Source organism: Nelumbo nucifera, chromosome 5 (assembly GCF_055504915.1).
Source record: "Nelumbo nucifera cultivar China Antique chromosome 5, China Antique-T2T, whole genome shotgun sequence".
In the NCBI taxonomy this organism is placed as follows: Eukaryota; Viridiplantae; Streptophyta; class Magnoliopsida; order Proteales; family Nelumbonaceae; genus Nelumbo; species Nelumbo nucifera.
Genome location: NC_142653.1, coordinates 36,118,875 through 36,140,813, shown reverse-complemented (window position 1 = coordinate 36,140,813; position 21,939 = coordinate 36,118,875). Strand labels below are relative to the sequence as shown.

At 46.4% G+C, this 21,939-nt stretch overlaps 1 protein-coding gene and 1 non-coding gene across 2 annotated transcripts; both read right to left on the bottom strand.

Moving 5' to 3' along the window:
* Positions 1-484: 484 nt before the first annotated feature.
* LOC104589293 (uncharacterized) lies at positions 485-6,722 on the bottom strand. Its single transcript, XM_088888169.1, has 2 exons — positions 6,635-6,722; positions 485-3,828 (listed from the first exon to the last, which is right to left on the bottom strand). The coding sequence occupies exons 1-2, from the start codon at positions 6,720-6,722 to the stop codon at positions 731-733; spliced, it is 3,186 nt and encodes a 1,061-aa protein (XP_088744295.1). The 3' UTR covers positions 485-730.
* A 10,816-nt stretch (positions 6,723-17,538) lies between these two features.
* On the bottom strand, positions 17,539-17,611 carry TRNAK-UUU (transfer RNA lysine (anticodon UUU)). The gene has a single exon. It is a non-coding gene; the product is annotated as a tRNA-Lys (tRNA).
* Between the last annotated feature and the right edge of the window lie 4,328 nt (positions 17,612-21,939).

Below are 21,939 nucleotides of genomic sequence, written 5' to 3'. Positions count from 1 at the left end.
ACAAAAAAGAAAGAAAAGGTCATGTAATCGGCTCGGATGCGATGAGGCCTATACTCTTAATCATTCTTCTTTGTTTCAAGTTTATACCTTGTGCTAATTATTGAATATCAAATTATGTAGGGGGTATTGGATTTGTTGACTTTTGTCATAGCCCAACCTAAATTAATGTTCATACAAAGACTGGGTTCAATATTCAAACCTCACAACATTTATTGTTGTGCATTTGGAGCATTTATTTTTTTCACTCACGGGGAGATGTTCCCAATGGAAGACCACAAGGTTGTGAAGACGGTGTGAGGACCGAATCTAGATTCACAAAATTCAAACACGCTTCTAGTTGCACTTAATTCAAGGCATCACATCAATGGAACTTTGATTCCAAGTGCTGGAGTGTTCACATTTCGTAGTAGGGTGTCACATGTGAAACAGTTGTAGCAAAATTTTCTCATATTATGGAAAAAATGGTGGTCAACATATATAAAAACAAACAATCAATAGCTTCAATGTGCACAACCTCCAATCATAAAATTCCATTGTTGAGCATCAATCAATAAAACAAGTTCATTATACATTGATAATCCAACTTATACAAAAACTCGTCAATTTATGCATGAAGATTACAACTCAAATCATGGTAGTGTGAAGCAAATGCATCACCACACCTTATTACAAATAACAATTACAAATTATAACGACCAAAGGGTTATTTGTATGGAATGAATACATTCACTTATGGGTTTTGGCCACTTCCACCACCATAACCAGACCCATATCCTGAGCCACCACCATAGCCAGAGCCACTACCAAAACCAACACCACCACTTCCATATCCACTACCACTCCCAGAACCGTAACCTGAGCCAGAACCACTTCCGCTCCCAAACCCATATCCTGAGCCTCCACCACCTCCACCTCCACTTCCATAGCCACCACCAACTACTACCCCAGACTCAGAGCTAGAGCCGCTACCACTCCCTGAACTATAACTAGAACCACTTCCATAGCTACGTCCACCAATAAATCCTCCAGCACCATACCCATTACCACTGCCAGAACCATAACCACTTCCACTACCAGATCCATATCCAGAGCCTCCACCACCTCCACCTCCACTTCCATAACCACCACCACCACCAATTACTCCAGAACCATAGCTAGAGCTACTACCACTCCCAAACCCATAACCAGAACCACTACCAAATCCAGATCCATATCCAAAGCCAACTCCACCTCCCCCACCACTTCCATAGCCATGTCCACCAATGAACCCTCCATAACTATACCCACCATCACTCCCAAAAGCATAACCATAGCCATCACCACTTCCACTACCAAATCCATATCCTACACCGGCACCACCTCCAACTCCATTTCCATAACCACTACCAAATCCAGAGCCACTACCACTACCTGAACCTTGGCCAGAACCACTACCACTTCCACTTCCATAGCCACCACCAATAGCTACTCCAGATCCTTGTCCAGAGCTACTACCACTCCTTGAACCATATCCAGAACCACTACCAGATCCAAACCCAGATCCTGAGCCACTACCACTTCCACTTCCACTTCCACTTCCTGAACCACTACCAGATCCATACCCAGATCCGGAGCCACGTCCACTTCCAGAGCCACCACCAGAGCCGCTACCACTTCCTGAACCATGGCCGGAACCACTACCAGATCCAGAGCTACTTCCACTTCCACTTCCATAACCACCACCAGAGTTGCTACCACTCCCTGAACCATGGCCGGAACCGCTACCAGAACCGGAGCCACTTCCACTTCCATATCCACTACCAGAACCGCTACCACTCCCTGAACCATGGCCAGAACCGATACCAGATCCATATCCAGACCCGGAGCCACTTCCACTTCCATATCCACTACCAGAACCGCTACCACTCCCTGAACCATGGCCGGAACCACCACCAGATCCATATCCAGATCCAGAGCCACTTCCACCTCCATTTCCATAACCACCACCTACACCTACTCCAGAGCCACTACCACTCCCTGAACCATGGCCAGAACCGTTACCAGATCCATATCCAGATCCAGAGCCGCTACCACTCCCTGAACTATGGCCTGAACCACTACCAGATCCATATCCAGATCCAGAGCCACTTCCACTTCCACTTCCATAGCCATTACCAGAGCCGCTACCACTTCCTGAACCATGACCAGATCCATATCCAGATCCAGATCCACTTCCATAACCACCACCTGCACCTACTCCAGAGCCACTACCACTCCCTGAGCCATGGCCGGAACCACTACCAGATCCAGAGCCACTTCCACTTCCACTTCCATAGCCACTACCAGAGCCGCTACCACTTCCTGAACCATGACCAGAACCATTACCAGATCCATATCCAGATCCGGAGCCACTTCCATAACCACCACCTGCACCTACTCCAGAGCCACTACCACTCCCTGAACCATGACTGGAACCGCTACCAGATCCGGAGCCACTTCCACTTCCACTTCCATATCCACTGCCAGAACCGCTACCACTCCCAGAACCATGGCCGGAACCGCTACCAGATCCATATCCAGACCCAGAGCCACTTCCACTTCCACTTCCATAGCCCCCACCAGAGCCGTTACCACTTCCTGAACCATGGCTGGAACCACTACCAGATCCATATCCAGATCCAGAGCCACTTCCACCTCCACTTCCATAACCACCACCTACACCTACTCCAGAGCCACTACCACTCCCTGAACCATGACTGGAACCGCCACCAGATCCATATCCAGACCCTGAGCCACTTCCACTTCCATAGCCACCACCTGAGTTGCTACCGCTCCCTGAACCATGGCCGGAACCATTACCGGATCCTTGTCCAGATCCAGAGCCACTTCCATTTCCAGAACTGCCACCAGATGCGCTACCACTCCCTGTACCATGGCCAGAACCGCTACCAGATCCAGAGCCACTTCCATAACCACCACCCGCACCTCCTCCAGAGCCATTACCACTCCCTGAACCATGACCAGAACCACTTCCACTTCCATAACCACCACCCGCACCTACTCCAGAGCCACTACCACTCCCTGACCCATGACCAGAACCACTTCCACTTCCATAACCACCACCTACAGCTACTCCAGAGCCATTTCCAGTCCCTGAACCATGACCTGAACCACTTCCAGATCCTGAGCCACTTCCACCTCCACTTCCATTACCACCACCTATAGCAACTCCAGATCCATGTCCTGCGCCATTACCACTTCCTGAACCCTGGCCAGAGCCAGTACCAGATCCGGAGCCACTTCCATAACCCCCACCCACTACCACTCCAGATCCAGATCCATGTCCATAGCCACTACCACTCCCAAAACCATGGCCAAAACCACTACCGGATCCAAAGCCACTTCCACTTCCACCTGTAGCTACTCCTGATCCATAGCCAGAGCCACTACCACTCCCTGAACCATAGCTAGATCCACTATTAGATCCGGATCCATATCCGAAACCACCTCCACCTCCACCTCCCCCACCACTCCCATAGCCATGTCCACTTGTAGCTCCTCCAACCCCATATCCACTACCACTCCCAGAACCAAAGCCAGATCCATAACCAGTACCACTCCCAGATCCGTATCCTAAGCCACCACCTCCACCGCCTCCACTTCCATAACCAACACCTACACCTTTACCAAATCCATAGCCAGATCCACCACCACTCCCAAAACCAGAACCAGAACCACTCCCAGATCCGGATCCATATCCGGAACCACCTCCACCACCCCCACCCCCACCCCCACCCCCACCACTTCCATATCCTCCCCCTTGTGACCCACCATAACCAGATCCAACTCCTGAACCATATCCAGAGCCATAGCCTGAACCATAGCCCGACCCACCCCCACCTCCACCTCCACCTCCACCTCCACCTCCACCTCCACCTCCACCTCCACCTCCGCCTCCACCCCCACCCCCGCCTCCTTCCCCTAACTTATTGTAAAACACAACTCTTGCATAAGAGAGCTCGGAAACAAGTAAGAATAAGAATGCAACGGCTACCACTCTAGATGTAGCCATATAGTATTTAGATAGAAAGGAACTTCGCTAACCAAATGAAATGCAAAGTAGTAAGACTTGCGATGCATGAAGCGCTTGTAATGATCTGGGTATTTATAGTGAATGCACTTCAAAGGGAATATCTCAAGAGCATCCAATTGGTTATAGTACAACTCTACCACGTGAGCTGGGGAAAATTTTCTATCCCTAAGTTATTGTTGACTATAGGGTCAATAAAAATCTAGAATAAAGATCATGTGAACAAAGTCAAATTTCTTTGTCAATTACCACCAGAATCGCCACTTCCCCCGTTAGTCCCCTTGTACTCATCTAGGCCTTGCACGGAGATTTGGATTCATCTAGCAACCATATAAAAATTAAAAATGGAGTCCCGATCGAGGATCTGAGTTACTCATCAATGAATAGAATGTGTTAAGCTACGTTACTTTAATTTCAGTTTGCAAAGTTCACAGAGCATGTTTATTGTTTAATGGTGGTAGTCGATCGTCTTCTTAGGGAATAGAATGCCAACGGTTTTGTCTCCTCTACGTCTCAGTCTCTACACTGATTGTAACTTGGTGGTGCAGCGATGCTCGTCACCATGCACGTAGCTTAAGTTTTGTTGCGTTGGCTTCCTTGTTTGGCACTCCAAAAGCCGAATGACGCTACTCCCAATTCGGTCATTTGGCTTCTGCGCGTTTCTTGCTATGGTAGGCTGCTTCCACATTGATCATTGACCCTAACCTCTTCTCCCATTCAAATCGTGCACTGAATGGGTGTTTTAAGTTGTAGCTATAAATTCATAAAATATAAGCTATAATGTCGATGCATGGAAAGCTTGTGAACGAAGAGTATGAGCTATGAGTTTAGAACTCAAATCTCAATTTGAGAGTTTTTCTATATTCGATCGATGGATTGAATTCTAATCAATCTCAATTATATAGGGTAATTGATCAGATATCAACTTATCTGTACACAATTTTATAATCACGCGCGCGCGGGTTTATGATGCAGAACTCTAGTAAATGATTTCATATTTGTGAGCAGCGGTGGCATTACTTCATAAGGGGAAGTCTAACTTGACAAGAGAAATCCTTTAAGCTTGTTGCATGTGTATTTAAGTAGCCTAATAGGAGTCTAGGGATGGATGATTGTTGAAGTTTGAAAAATAACTGAGACATTAGAACTCTAATAAATATTTTCATTTTTGTGAGCAGCGGTGGCATTGCTTCAGAAGGGGAAGTCTAACTTGACAAGAAATTATAGTCCCTTGAGCTTGCATGTGTATTTACAACAAGTAGCTAATAAGTCGACTAATAGGAACTAACTAAGATGGTTGAAGTTTGAAAAAGAATTCAGACATTTAAAATCATATATCTGATGATAGTAATTAATTACAAGCATTTCACAATTGTACATAATGGTGAAAAAAATTCAAAAATTTCTTTTAATTGTAATATCCGATAAACAAGATATTCTCTTATGGAAGTATCCTTGTTTTTTTTTTTAACTTAACTATATGTCCTCCTTTAATTTCATCCATAGAACCATTTGTTCTGTACAAACATTGAAATGCAGGAAGACACAAGAAGAGGAAGGCAATCTGGGTTGGGATAAGTGGAAAATTTAGAGTTAAATAGAGAGAAGAATGGAACTCACAATGTGAAGAGGATTTATAATCTTTCTGAAATTAAAGGAATTGGGGACTTGTAAATCTTTCATGGCCGGGGAAGTCAATTAATTTGCTAATTCTATATATTTTATCAATAGTTAATTGTGATCATTGTTCAGCAAAAACCTTCCTCAGTCTTGTGTAGTGAGGGATTAAGGTACCCACCCCATTCCTTTGCTATATGTAACAAAAACAAAATGTAGTGACAAATCCAAAGCGTTGTTTTAAAAACCGATTCGAAGGGTGACCCGCTTTTGCCTTTGGGTCGCGGGTCACTTGTTCGACCATTGGGTCAAACTGTTCCACACCAATACTATATATATGTGTGTGTATAAATGCATATTTTATCAATAAATAGTGTATAATTATGTTTTACATATAACATATGTATTATTTCATATTTAATTTATGTTTTTAATTCATTTTTATAAAAAATATTAAAAAATACAATTTGAGGTTCTCTTGCGAAATTAGCAGGGTCAAAAAGTTACCCAAAATAAAAAGATCACCTTAATAGGACATTGGAGTGCAAAGTTATGGCTTTCGAAAGTTTGCACATACATTACGTGTACTACCCGCGACCCAGTGACTGAGTTGAATAATCAAATCTAGAGGTCGATTTGAACAATTCAATCGTCCGGGTTAACGATAGGTTGAAAACAATGATCCAAAGAAGAGATAAGTATAGTTTATAAAAGGAAAGTAGCTAGCTCTCTACTTTAGAAAGTGAATGATTATTTTGTATGGAATGTGGTTAGGTCCCCTAGCTAATATGTTTGGTTTGAAGGAACCGGTAAGGAAAGGAAAGGAAAGGAAGGGAAATATGTACAAACCTTATATAGGTTTCCTGCAGCCTTTTCCTTCAAACCAAACACAGCTTAGGGTATTGGCTAGTGGCCACGTCCACCATTAACAATAGCCAGACCCACTACCAGAACCCCTATCACCTCCTCCACCTCTGCCATTTGCTCCCCCAACAGCACCATAGCCATGTGTAGACCCATTCTTTACCTCCACCATTGCTTTTGTAATCACTTTCACTTAGAGTTCCAGTGGCACCATATCTGATGGAGGGTGATTTGACCCGACCTCCTAAGAAGGCGACACATGGACGTGACTCAGCATAAGCAACAACTCAGCATGACTGCCTAGCTACAACTGAGTAACGAGCTCGCTAAGGTCCTCGTAGGACAACTCGCTACATTACAACTCGCCACGGAATGAGCTCGCTACAGCGCGAGCTCACGGACCCCGGTGTGTAGAAAGGGAATACTCTAAGTCCAGTCTATCCTAGATCGCGAGCTGAGAGAATCAGCTCGCTCCATTACTTAAGCAAGAAGACTGCCCAAAGGCAATCTCAGGCGGAATCACCTCGGGACACATCCAAGAGCTCGCTATAAGGCAGCTCGCTATGGGATAGCTCGCTACAGGGCAACTCGCTACAGGAGGTTCTTAGTGGTAGCAACACGCAGAGCTTCCACCAGCCCGTGGCCTTTTGCATAGTGAGGGATCGATATACTCGGACCGTTTCCACCAGCAACACGCCAGAGGAGGTTCTTAGTGGTAGCAGTTGATTATTTCACTAAGTGGGTAGAAGTCGAACCTCTCGTAGCGATCAAAGCTTGGAACGTACAGAGCTTCTTTTGGAAAAGTATAGTGTGTCGCTTTGGGCTACCTCGGGTACTGATCTCTGACAATGGTAAGCTGTTCGAGGACATTAAATTCCAGAACTGGTGCCAAGACATGGGAATTCGACTGAGCTTTACCTCAGTCGCACACCCTCAAGCAAACGGCCAAGCGGAAGTCATGAATATAGTTATCCTCCGCGGATTGAAGGCACGCCTGGACCGAGCTAAAGGACTATGGGCAGATGAGCTACCCAGTGTTCTATGGGCTTATCGGACCACAGTGAAGACCGCTACAGGCGAGACTCCCTTCAACCTCACCTATGGCACTGAAGCAGTCATCCCAGTCGAGATCGAGGTTTCCTTGCTATGACTAGAAGCATATGATGACAAAGGCAAATGAAGGCGAGCTACGCACCAACCTCGACCTGCTTGACGAAGTACGGGACCTCGCAGATATTAGGACCGCGGCCTACTAGCAGAGAGTAGCTTGGTACTATAACGCTAGGATCAAGAAGCGGAACCTCCGCATCGGCGACTTGGTCCTTCATAAAGTTATGGTGCCAGCCCGGTGTTGATATTCTCGGAACAAATTGGGAAGGACCCTACTGAGTAAAGCGAGTGCTCGGGGAAGGAGCATACGAGCTCGAAACCCTAGAAGGGAAACAAGTACCCCGGGCATGAAATATTGTGAACTTAAGGCAATATTACCTATAAACTACTGAGTAGACCACGAGTCACTCCCAGAGCCTAAGGGCGAAAAAGCCGATCTAACGACGACCTCGGTGCAATAAGACCCAGTCGCCTCTATGGCATTGGCGAACTACTGAGTAGGCCACGAGTCACTCCCAGAGCCTAAGGGCCAAACTGCCAAGCTAACATAGACCTCGGCACTCCCTCAGCCTAAGGGCTACAACGCCGATCTAACTAAGACCTCGGTACTGTGTAAGACTTAACTGTTTCATCGGCAAAGGCTAGGTATTAATACTGAAGGCACAGGCAGCTCGGGTGTGGACCCTATGAAGCGTAGCTCACCTCGGTATACTAGTTGAACCCGATATGAGATAACCTATGCCAAATCAACCCAGGTGCACACAGCTCGGGCTTACAATGATAACCACCTCGGGGTATACCATAGGACTACCCCAAGTATGGAGGAACGACTCGGGGTAACAACTACCGAAAGATCCTACTTCGTACATGTAGCTCTAACAACTCAAGTGATAAAATCGTTTTGGCAGAAAGTAAAGAGCACACAATATTTAGCAGAAAAAGACAAAACATTTCATTACTAACTTTTATAAACAAAAAACAGAGCCTAACAACCCGGGAGAAGTTCATCGGAACACAAATAAAAAACAGGGCCTAACAACCCGAGAAAGTTCATCAAGAGAAGAAATATTTAAAACCGGGTCCAAACACCCAGGAACAACCAGAATTCATTCAAAGAAAAAGAAGAGCAGCAGTCAACCTCAAGGATCCACTGCCTCCACGTCCTCGTCATCCTCCGGAGAGTCAAGCTCCTCCTTCTCCGCCAAGTCCGTCGTCTCTGGATCCAGACCTTTCATCGTTATGCCCTCAATGTTGAGCCCGGAGAACTTCTTCCAGACCAGCCAGCGGCAGAGTTTAAATCCAGAATGGTAGGAGCTTGAGCCGTACTCTACCTGGAGGTCATGGTACTCTTGGGAGTCCTTGAAGTCCCACACCGCCTTAGCTCACTGAGCTTCCACCATGGTGTCGAAGTTCTGAGTCTGATGCTAAAGCGTGGACTCCAAGTCCCGGACCTACTAACGAAGAAACTCCCTCTCCGCTGCCACCCTCGATGACTCCTCCCGGTAGCAAGCGCTCTCCTCATATAGCCGGGCGATCTGTGCCTCCTGGTCCCGGACGAGCAGTTCCTGGGCCTCGCTCTCCTTTCGAGCCTGAAGGACTTCACCTCGGGCCCGGTCGAGCTCGCCCTGGTGCTTCTGCACGGTTGACCTCTGAGCGAGAGTGTCGCTGGAGTGAATGTTGGTCTAGAGGGCCATGGTGTGGATGGTGGAGTTCACCTACCAACAAAAGGTCGAGGTCAAAAAAGAAAGAAGAAGGAGAAGAAGGGAAAAGAAGAAAAAAGTAGCCACTTACCACCATGCAGTGAGCGGAGGCTAGCCTGGCGAGCTGCTTAGGGTCCATCCCTCCCCAACTGAACACCTCCTCATGGGAGACCGACTTTCGGCTCCTTCGCAAAGCCACGGTGAAGTCGGTGATGTTTTCCCACTCTCCGGTTGGGAACCGCGGGAAGGCAAAGGGGTGGGACTGCTCAGGCGGAGGGAACTGCCATTTGCTCCCCCAACAGCACCATAGCCATGTGTAGACCCATTCTTTACCTCCACCATTGCTTTTGTAATCACTTTCACTTAGAGCTCTAGTGGCACCATATCTGATGGAGGGTGATTTGACCCGACCTCCTAAGAAGGCGGCACATGGACGTGACTCAGCATAAGCAACAACTCAGCATGACAGCCTAGCTACAACTGAGTAACGAGCTCGCTAAGGTCCTCGTAGGACAACTCGCTACATTACAGCTCGCCACGGAATGAGCTCGCTACAGCGCGAGCTCACGGACCCCGGTGTGTAGAAAGGGAATACTCTAAGTCCAGTCTATCCCAGATCGCGAGCTGAGAGAATCAGCTCGCTCCATTACTTAAGCAAGAAGACTGCCCAAAGGCAATCTCAGGCGGAATCACCTCGGGACACATCCAAGAGCTCGCTACAAGGCAGCTCGCTACGGGGCAACTCGCTATGGGATAGCTCGCTACAAAGCAGCTCGCTGTTAAGCGACGCGACATTCTTAGGAAGCTTCTTATCTGACAAGACCGTACCCGTCATACTGCATCACGTCTTCTGACTGACGGCGCAGTCCCTGCCAGCCCAGCAGACTGCACCCACGTCTCTCGACAGGTGGTGGCGTGTCTGTCCTTTTCGGGTCGTGTCTCTCATTCGATTGGGCAGTACTCTGCAATAGTCACCTACGCAGCCCTGGTAAGTAACGGCTGCGACGGAGGGCCAGTGGCGGTTACGCCCGATTTGACAAGAACATCTGCATTTAAAAGCCCTATGGTCGAAGGGGCGAAGGTATCTTGAATCAATCGTGAATCTTACTGATCTAGCGCTATCTGTACTCTTAGCTCTCTTTTCATCCATTACAACTCTCCCAAGTATTCTAACTTAAGCATCGGAGTATTCCCACCAGGCGAGCTCCTCGGGAATCCCTTGCCTTCCTCATTTTAGGTACCGTTCGTCGCCAGCTAGGAGCCAAGCGTCCGCCAGCTAGGAGTGCCTGGATCGCGCAACATTATTTGGCGCCGTCTATGGGAACGCTTCAAAAAGCCTTCCTCTAGTCTCTGCAACTCTCTCAAAAACTCAGCATTCATGGCTTCCTCTAGTAATGCCGGACGTGGTGCCGAACAGAACGCTTATGGGGAACAACCTCAGCTCCCCATTGTCTGCATTGGACAGTTCACCGTCCCCCTCTCCGTGGACGGAGTTCCTAGCTTGAACGTGCCTCACACAGTGGCACCTGTGAACGCTCTACTCCCTTCCACGATTGGAGTAACCTTTATTGAACCTTCCGTTGTTCCCCTAGTGAGCCACCAAAACCAGCTTGAAGACCTGGTGCAGTGCATGCGAGCCATGCAAGCTCAAATGCAACAGTTCCAACAGTTTCAACTCTACCAGCAGCAAGTGTTGCATCAAGTTTCTCAGTACCAGTACCAACAGCAGTTCCCTTCACTACCTCAGGCCCAGTAGCTGCTTCCCCCTCGGCATCCGGCCTCGAAGCAAGCCAAGCCCTCCCGCCGGAGCAAATGTCCTTGTCGGGGAGAGGCCTCTCAAACCTAGAATCCTTCCAAAAGCCAAGCCTCGTCCCACGGCAGGAAGGAGAGACCAGTCACCCCCGCCTCACAGCCTACGAGCTGGTCGGGGGCCTCCCAGCCAGTCAGGCCCGCATCGCCTCAGCACTTTCAGTTCGAGCTCCCGCTCGCAGAAAACCAGTTCGAGCTCCTAGCCGCAGATTATAGGCAGGGCCCTTCGGTTCATAGCTATCATCAGCAGTTCGAGTCCATCGAGATCAGTAACACTAAAGCCACCAGCACCAACGCCGAGCCGACGAAGCAACAGCGGAGGCGCCGACGAGCTTGCCGAACTGCTACCCGCATCCTACCCGAGCTCAAGGGTAAGGAGGAGGTAAGCTCAGATGAAGTAAAAGCTACTCCTCTTCTTTCAGTCCCTTCCCCTCTGTCATCAGAACATCTTGCGGTCCCTATGCCAAAGGACTTCAAGCTTCCTCCTTTGGATAAGTACGACGAATCCGTCGATTCGAAGGACTATGTGGACACCTTCCTGTCCCAGATGCACCTGGCAAGGGCCAGTGAATCCTGTATGTGTGTGGCCTTCTCCACCACCATCAAAGGGGTGGCCCACACATGGTATCGAAACCTTGCGCCCGAATCGATAAGAAGCTGGGTGCAGTTCGTGCAAGTCTTCACCTCCCACTTTGTCACCAGCAAGAGGTGCACAAGAACTCAAGAAAGCTTCCTTGGCATAGTCCAGAAGGAAGGGGAGTCCATTCGGAGTTATATCAAGCGGTTCATTGAGGCTTGTTTGCAAATACCCGATCTGCAGACCGCAATGCCTCCAGAAGGGTAGAGCATCAGGCGACCAAATACGTCATAATAGAGTAAAAACTATACTAAAAATCCTACACGCTCCCCTACCTGCGCTGCTTGCGACCTTCCGAAGTCGAGCTCGTGCTCTGCGACACTTAGGAGGGCCTGTGCGGCAAACACTTGGGGGGCAGGGCCCTCACCCAAAAAGCGCTACGACAGAGGTACTACTGGCCAACAACGAAAGTAGATGCAATCGAGCTTGTCAGAAAGTGTGACAAGTGCTAGAAGCATGCCAATATCCACCATCAACCTACTACCGACCTGAAGTATCTCACCAGCCCGTGGCCTTTTGCATAGTGGGGGATCGATATACTCAGACCGTTTCCACCAGCAACAGGCCAGAGGAGGTTCTTAGTGGTAGCAGTTGATTATTTCACTAAGTGGGTAGAAGTCGAACCTCTCGTAGCGATCAAAGCTTGGAACGTACAGAGCTTCTTTTGGAAAAGTATAGTGTGTCGCTTCGGGCTACCTCGGGTACTGATCTCTGACAATGGTAAGCTGTTCGAGGACATTAAATTCCAGAACTGGTGCCAAGACATGGGAATTCGACAGAGCTTTACCTCAGTCGCACACCCTCAAGCAAACGGCCAAGCGGAAGTCACGAATAGAGTTATCCTCCATGGATTGAAGGCACGCCTTGACCGAGCTAAAGGACTATGGGCAGATGAGCTATCCAGTGTTCTATGGGCTTATTGGACCACAGTGAAGACCGCTACAGGCGAGACTCCCTTCAACCTCACCTATGGCACTGAAGCAGTCATCCCAGTCGAGATCGAGGTTTCCTTGCTACGACTAGAAGCGTATGATGACAAAGGCAAATGAAGGCGAGCTACGCACCAAGAAGCGGAACCTCCGTGTCGGCGACTTGGTCCTTCGTAAAGTTATGGTGCCTAAGCTCGGTGTTGATAAGCTCGGGCCAAATTGGGAAGGACCCTACCGAGTAAAGCGAATGCTCGGGGAAGGAGCATACGAGCTCGAAACCCTAGAAGGGAAACAAGTACCCCGGGAATGAAATATTGTGAACTTAAGGCAATATTACCTATAAACTACTGAGTAGACCACGAGTCACTCCTAGAGCCTAAGGGCGAAAAAGCCGAGCTTACGATGACCTCGGTGCAATAAGACCTGGTCGCCTTTATGGCATTGGCGAACTACTGAGTGGGCCACGAGTCACTCCTAGAGACTAAGGGCCAAAATGCCGAGCTAACAAAGACCTCGGCACTCCCTCAGCCTAAGGGCTACAACGCCGAGCAAACTAAGTCCTCGGCACTGTGTAAGACTTAATTGTTTCATCGACAAAGGCTAGGTATTAATACCGAAGGCACAGGTAGCTCGGGTGTGGACCCTATGAAGCATAGCTCACCTCAGTATACTAGTTGAACCCGATAAGAGATAGCCTATGCCAACTCAACCCAGGTGCACACAGTTCAAGCTTACATTGATAACCACCTCAGGGTATACCATAAGACTACCCCAAGTATGGAGGAACGACTCGAGGTAACAACTACCGAAAGATCCTACTTCGTACATGTAGCTCTAACAGCTCAAGTGATAAAATCGTTTTGGCAGAAAGTAAAGAGCACACAATACTTAGCAGAAAAAGAAAAAACATTTCATTACTAACTTTTATAAACAACAAGCAGAGCCTAACAACTCGGGAGAAGTTCATCGGAACACAAATAAAAAACAGGGCCTAACAGCCCGGGAAAGTTCATCAAGAGAAGAAATATTTAAAACCGGGTCCAAACACCCAGGAACAACCAGAATTCATTCAAATAAAAAGAAGAGCAGCAGTCAACCTCAAGGATCCACTGCCTCCACGTCCTCGTCATCCTCCGGAGTGTCAGGCTCCTCCTTCTCCGCCAAGTCCATCGTCTCTGGATCCAGACCCTTCGTCGTTATGCCCTCAATGTTGAGCCCGGAGAACTTCTTCCAGACTAGCCAACGGCAGAGTTTAAATCCAGAACGGTTGGATCCAGACTAGCCAGCGTGTCTGTCCTTTTTGGGTCGTGTCTCTCATCCGATTGGGCAGTACTCTACAACAGTCACCTGCGCAGCCCTGGTAAATAACGGCTGCGACAGAGGGCTAGTGGCGGTTACACCCGATTTGACAAGAACATCTGCATTTAAAAGCCCCAGGGTCGAAGGGGCGAAGGTATCTTGAATCAATCGTGAATCTTACTGATCTATCGCTATCTGTACTCTTAGCTCTCTTTGCATCCCTTACAGCTCTCCCAAGTATTCTAACTTAAGCATCGGAGTATTCCCACCGGGCGAGCTCCCCGGGAATTCTTTGCCTTCCTCTTCTTAGGTACCGTCCATCACCAGCTAGGAGCCAAGCGTCCGCCAGTTAGGAATGCCCGGATCGCGCAACATCAATATCCATTGTCGCTCGCAGAACCATAACCATTACCAATGTTGTAACACAAGGATTAGATGGATCCTTAGATCCTAAAACTTAGGAACTGATTGTCATTTTAGTTTTTTAGATCATCCTTTTTCAAAATTCTGAAACATTGACTGATCCATTAGAAACCCATGATAACTATTGGAAAATCATTAAGGTTTCAACAACTCAGTTTCTAATGATCTGCCCAGGTCACCATTTTGTCACAAAACTCAAAATAAAAATGATACAAGATTTAACTTTCTGATTTCTCTTTTTTATGTAAGGTAACTAACATATTTCCATCAATCTATTATTTCACTTATGTCTATTTTTATCTTTTTTTTTCAATATCTGTATTGATTAAATTAATACGATATGCATATTCCTAGCAAAAATGTAATTTAGAAAACTTGATCCCTGATCACTTGTATTAAAATCAAGAAAAAAAGTCATTTACATAGATCATTTGACGGATCACCCAAAACAATTACTCCAGATCCATAACCATGGCCACTGCCGCCTCCACCATAGCCAATACCACTCCTAGAACCATGATCCGAGCTAGCCATAGCCCAAGCTACCGCCTCCACCACCTCTACCTCCTCCCTCTCCACTCTCCACTACCATAACCATTAAATCTAAGTGCCCATCTGGGAGGGCTGCAGTAGCTTCTGGTGTTGTATGAGCTGATGAGAAACCCAGAAAATCGTTAATCTATGTTTGATAAAATATCCCAGAGTCAAAAATAGGTTTAGATGAGACATGAGCTAGAAAAAATTAACTTTGTAATAAAGCTATCTCAAGTAGCTTCTTAGAAGAAGCTCAGTCAACGCAATTGAATCAACAGAGAAGCCCTCCCCTGCGGTACAGTGGCAACTCGTCTTCGTTCATGTGGATAATAATTCTTTTACCATCATGACTTACAAGGTCAATGAAGCACCAAATAGGAAACAAGGGAATTGCCCATAGACCAAGAAAACAACAGCCCCACAGCACTATACGAGATTCACCAGCGACGACATCGTTGCTTCCGCTTCACCAAACTGCCATGTTATAAAATCTTAAGTTTGTTTCTCAGAAGCGATCCAGAAGTTGAAAATGCGTCGAACATACTCTGTACTCTGTATTAAATGCCGGGGGATTTCCCTCATTTTCTGTACCATTCTTTTGTTGATTACGAATTGAATCACGGAAACTCTATAGAAAAAAAAGTGGGAAACAATGTGCCTATGGATTGTTACGAAAGGAACTAATGGATTACTTTATTATATCATGATTTGCTTGCTTGGGTAGTTGGGTTTACTCACTGTGTTGGCTTTCTCGTCGTCTGAAACTTGAAAAATACAGACGACAATCGACCATAACTCCCCAAATTTACTCTTTTACCTGCTGTTGTATCAATTCAACTCCTATACTGAGACTAAGAAAGTTGTTTTATGAAAAGCATGGATTTGGAAAACAACTACGTATAGGAGTTGTTTTATGATATATATGGATATGCTACAAACAAGTCTTACAATGGGCTACGTAAGTCATTCAAGAGTTAATACATCTAGGTACAATTATACAGATTACTGGCCTGTCTCTCTCTTCATTGAGTTACGTAGTCCACTGTACATCCCTTGTTTGTGGCAGATTTGAAGAGTAAAAGCGCAATTTCAGTTTTTTTGGTAGTCAAGCTTCTTAGAGTTGAAGGTATCTATATTATAACAGAGAGGGGAGAATGTGAGACGATGGGTCCTATCACCTCAGTGCTTGAAGCTTTGAATATATAAACCTTTCTTATCTCCTCTCAGACATGTGATCTATTTATTTTTCAAATTAAAAAATGCAAAAAAGACCACAGATGAATTCACTATTAATTCTCTCTAGATCCTTCCAGCAGACTCCCTCCCTGGTAACTCTCTAAAACGCCATTACGTAATGTTGGTCTTGGCTATCTGGGGTCTTTGGTCACTTGGTTATATTATTGTTCATATTCTTTGGTCAAATTCTTTTATATCCCATGCATCATTATAAGAAATTTTGTTGTGCTAGAGACGATGAGAACCTACCATTCAATTTGGTAAAATCCTTTTCTCTCTCTCTCTAATCTCAAGTTCTTTTTTGTAATATTACTCTTCTAATTAAATCTTAAATTCAAAATATAGATATTAACTATTGAGGCCACTCTTTTTTGAAATCCACTACTTATAGTTGCATCACTTGCTAGAGTCATAATCTCAGAGAAAAAGTGGAAAACTTGTTACAGGTAGAGGGATCTCACTAAGTCATAATTCTTCATGGGTAACCAAAAAAAGAAGAAAAAAAAATTAAATTTATTTTGAATGTCAATCAAAAAAAAAAAAAAAATCCTTCTCTACAACCAAAATTCTTGTTTACTCTTCCTCCCCTTGCATTTGGTTCAATTGGATTGCTGGGTAACCGAACATATTGACTATCTTGATCTAGTACGGTAAAGTTAATTAAGGAGAGACTACTGATTGGGAACATATTGACTACTCTTGATCTAGTAAGGGAAAGTTAATTAAGGAGAGACTACTGATTAGGAACATATTGACTACTCTTGATCTAGTAAGGGAAAGTTAATTAAGGAGAGACTACTGATTAGGAACATATTGACTACTCTTGATCTAGTAAGGGGAAGTTAATTAAGGAGAGACTACTGATTAGGACATCTCGTCTAAGAGAGTATATAAGTGAATTAAGTTGAAAGAAAAGCAAAAAAAAAAATATGGAGATAAGCGTCTTATATGTAGAGGGGTTTAACGTTTTCTGAATTGAAAAATTTTTGGAGTAGCAGCTAGCTGCGATGAACTTCTCTTCAGGCGGTAATGGCTTTCTTATTAGACTAGAATCGAGAAGGAGAAATTAAGCTACGTCAATAATTCTTCTAATTTAACTATTTAAGCAGTTTATACTTTATAGACTCTGGCCAACCTGGAATCTTGGGAATAGGGAGTGGAGTAGAACTGTAGAACTGAAAATGAGGTTTTTCGCACTACGTTTAAGAAACAGAAGGGATAACTTGTAAAATGGCTTGCTCAAGGAGTATTCCACTTCCACAGTCCGTTTGTTTTTGAAAACGAAAAAGAACTGTCATATGAATTACAAAACGCCGTCTGTGGGAATCGAACCCACGACCACGTGGTTAAAAGCCACGCGCTCTACCAGCTGAGCTAAGACGGCTTAGAATTTAATTAAATTGAACATGGTATAGAAAGATTAGAGATGCAACCGGGGCAGGTTATATTAAGCTTTCATGAATGGCTTACCTCTTCAATGAAAACTATTGACCAAGCTCGTTTATCTTTGCCCTGTTATACTATGTGTTTACAAGGAAAACAATTTTATTTGCATGAGACATGAGAGTAATATTTGTAAATCCCATACATTTTTCTTACATACTCCCATGCCAACACTTTATCAAGTGATTCTAGGATGTCTATGTTGGTTTTGGCAATCCCTTCCTAGGAATTGGAGTTAAACTCAATAGAGATGGGGCTGTTAGGGCTCAGTTTGAAAAGATTACAAATACAACTATAAAGAGTGTAAATACATGCAAAATGATACAAAATACAAGATTTTACACTCTACATATTTGTATTCTCTGTTAGTCTTTTTCTTGATCTCTAAGTGGCCAATGGCTGTTGTAGTTGGTGTTATATGAGTTGAGAAACCTGATGCTACTTGTTCCAAGGTAGTGTTTGAATTGAGGTCGTAGTCAGATAATCCTTGCCAATTGGGCGGAGTCGAGGTGGAAGGACGATGCTGCGCAATGAGATTTGAAACCAAGAAAAGGTCAGAGGCCTGGGGAATCATCCCCGAGTAGATACTTCGATGCTCGTCAGTAGAAAGTAATGGGTGGTCGGGCCAAGCAGTTAGAGATCGATGCTGGTCCGAGTAGAATAACAGTATGGGAGTCAAAAGTTGGATCTTTTACCTTAAGCGAGAGGTACCTTTTTATAGCCGATGATTTGTGTCCTGATCGGATGAGGCTTCCGGGGTTGTTAGGATAAGGTTAACTGCCGAGGTCTTCGAGATAAGACCTAATCTCCAACGGAGTTATCCCCATCTGCGTGATGATCTCCTGTCTTGGTCGCGTTTATCCACATGGCATGGTGCTGACATGGCCGGGCAGATAAGCGAGGTAGCAAAGGTGACACGACATTGACAGAGCCAAAGAGATAAGGCGGCCACATAAACAACACATGGCATCCAGGGTCAACTCAAACATAACCGAACAAAACCCATAACCATATTTGATAAAAAACTCCAGAGTCAAAAATAGGTTTACATGAGGCATGAGCCAAAAAAAATTAACTTTCTAGTAAAACTATCTTTAGTAGTTTCTTAGAAACAGATCTGTCAACGCAATTGAATCAACACAGAAGCCCTCCGCCCGTCCCCCTGCGGTACAGTGGTATCTCGTCTGCGTTGCCTTCATAGATGAAGAAAACAATAGCCCCACGGCTCTGTACGAGATTTGATGATGCGCGATCTGGAAGCTCCTAGCTGGAGGATGACCTAGACCTTAGTCGTGTAGCGAGATGGACCAAGCTGCAAGATAGAGGATTAGAGCACCCGGGGCGGTTAACCCGACGAGATCGCTTTGATGCTTAAGTCAGTACTGTGTCGTGATTGCGAGCTAGAATTTGAGTGCTAGAGAGCTTGGGTGCAAGTAATCCCGCGTACCTGGACCATGGAGGGGTTGATGCCTTTATATAGCTAAGTTATTGCGGGTTTCCCTTGCTGAGTTGTCATCCTACAGGCAGATCGTGTCCACATGACTTTTATTTACTAGGTCATGCCAAATTACTCCTCATCAATTGCCCCCACTCCTCGTGGCAGGGGTCCTAACCCAACGCGGGGAGTTCACGACGAGCTTAGGTGGATTTGGCACGAAATATAGGTAATGTGGAGGGGGAGTCGTTGGTCAGACCTGTTTGACCGTCCGGTTCAACCAGGAAGTGACCTAGATCGTGTACCCAGTACGTGCGGACGTGAAGTCGATTATTGACTTCGCAGACGTCAAAACACGCGCTAAATCAATTTCAACCTCGGGGGGGGGGGGGGGGGGCGTGCAACCGATTTTCCTAGGAGCCGTCGGATCGTGTTGAACTTGACCGTTGATTCCCAGATATACTGGCTATAAATAGGAGCCAAAGGGCCCATTTTCTTCACCACAAGTCCACAAGTCCACAATCTTTGAGGTCGCGCTCAACTCTTCTAGTTCGGTATCAGTCGTTTTTGGGTCCGAGGTCGCCTCCTTTTCTTCGGTCTTCCTTTTGGTGAGTCCACCTTCCTTTGCTTTTTTCCTTTTGATTCCATTGTCATTTCCTTTAATATGTCTAGTCTTAGCTTAGATAGTCTTCTAGACGGGAGCGGCGAGTCCGTTGGGGCCAATGTGGGTACCTTGGCTCAGACCATGGATCCTCGTCCTACCGAGGTGGTCACATCAGGACAGGACATGGTCCTCAGTCCGCCCGAGGTGGACTCACCTCGGGGGGAGCAAGAAGCTTCTGGTAAATCAGCTTCCACCTCACACCGAGGTCGGCTGCCAGACAACTTCGGACCATCGATAATGACCGCGGATAGGCTCATAGCCTTAGTAGCCCGATACATACTCCCTAACACCCTTGTGTATAGCATCCCCTTAGGCAACTTTCCTTGGGATCATGATCACAACGAGATCGTAGTCTTCGAGGAGTAGCTTGTAGCCAGTCTGCGTCTTTCACTTCACCCTCTTATAATCGAGATCGTTAAATTCTTTAACATTACCATAGACCAGCTACACCCGAACTCTATCTGTAATATCGTAGGGACCATTTCTCTTTTCCATGATTACAACCGCCCCCTTGACCTCGACGTCTTCTCTTCGATCCTTTCCATTAAGAAAAACTCGTCCTGCATTCTGCCCGAACACATGCGAACTTACTACTTGGTCTCCTCGTCCCGAGTACAAACTATTGCACGAGCTCCCTAATAAGGTCCCAGCCTGGAAGAGGCATTACTTTGTGGTCCACAACACCGAGGGGTGGCCCTTCCCGACTTACTGGAGGGTAGCCATCCAGGACCCTGGCGTTAGACTGGACCTGAAGACAAGGGAGGAGGTCTGATCTTGGGCGGAGCTCGGCCCGAAGTTCGAAAACTTTGTGACCGAGGAGAAGCTCGTGCAAGCTGGCCTAAGTCCCCCTAGTAGGTCGCTACTTGTTGTACTTTTTCTATTCATTTTATTTTGGTACTGTATCTGACTTAGCTTGTTTTTTATCGCAACTTCCATGGATGACATCCCTGCCAATGAGCTCTTTGGGAGCATGAAGAAGGGGAAGAAGAAGAAGAGAGCCTCCAAAAAGGCTCGCGTCGAGACTGAAGCAGCCACAACTAAGGCTGTCGTTCTTGAGCCCGAGAACCCACCAATTGCCGAGCAGCCTCCCGTAATCGATCTGGTCAAGGAGGACTCGGGCAAGGCCACCCCACCCCGCATACTTGAGGAGTCTACGTCTTCAGAGCCTGTCCCAACAACCGCCACTTCTTTGGGTAACGATGCTCCAGTTCGGAGCATTTTGACTCCGAAGTTCGGAGCATTTTGACTCCGAAGTTCGGCCTTCTCAAGAGCAAGGACGCGGTGTTTACAGAGGAGATCGCTCGTTGGGCCGACTTGCTAGTTGCTCAACTCGGGGCCCGAGCAACTACACATTGTATGGTGGTATGTTCTTGAACTTATCTTTCAAATTGTCTTGTACTTAGATTTTTCGTATACTGATACTCGTTTTCTTCTCTTGGCAGGTGAACTCCTCCATCCATGCCTTGGCTTATCAGTCCGAGGTGAACCTAAAGCAGGCTCTCAAAGCCGAGGAGTCTTCCCGAAATGCCCACGCTGAACTGAACTTAGCTCGCAACAAAATCAACCAACTGAAGAACGAGGCACAAGCTAAGAAGGAGCTACTAATTCTGCTGATGTCAGAGAAGAAGGAGCTCGAAGAGCGTGAAACGACATTGAAGTGGGAGATCGAGAACCTTTCGATCCACATGAAGGAACGAACCGAACTCCTGCTTCAGGCGATGGAGGAGGCCAAGGTTAAGGCAGTTGAGGAGTACAAGTCCTCGATGGAGCTTCGGGAAAGGTTGGTCGAGGCAGGGACAGCGGGCTACCACAAGGGGTTCAGGCGCAGGTGGTTGATACGTCGTGAATTTCCCCACCTCGATCTTAGTGCCATCACCACGTCAAAGATCACCAAGGAGATGGCCATTGGAGCTGCCAAGGATTCGGACTCCAAAGCGGAGAGTGATGACGACTTGCTTGATAATGAGGGAGAGGAGATTGGTGCTGCCGAGGACCATATGGAGATAGATCCTCCTACTGATGTCTCCACTAAGTATGAAGAGCCCCAAATAGATTGAAGCCTCTTTTCTTGGACCCCCCATTTTGTAATGCTCAATGTTTTGAGCCTCCGAGCTCGGTTAATTCTTTTTTTTTTTCTCTTTTGTTGTATTTGAATTTCTTTTTCAATGAA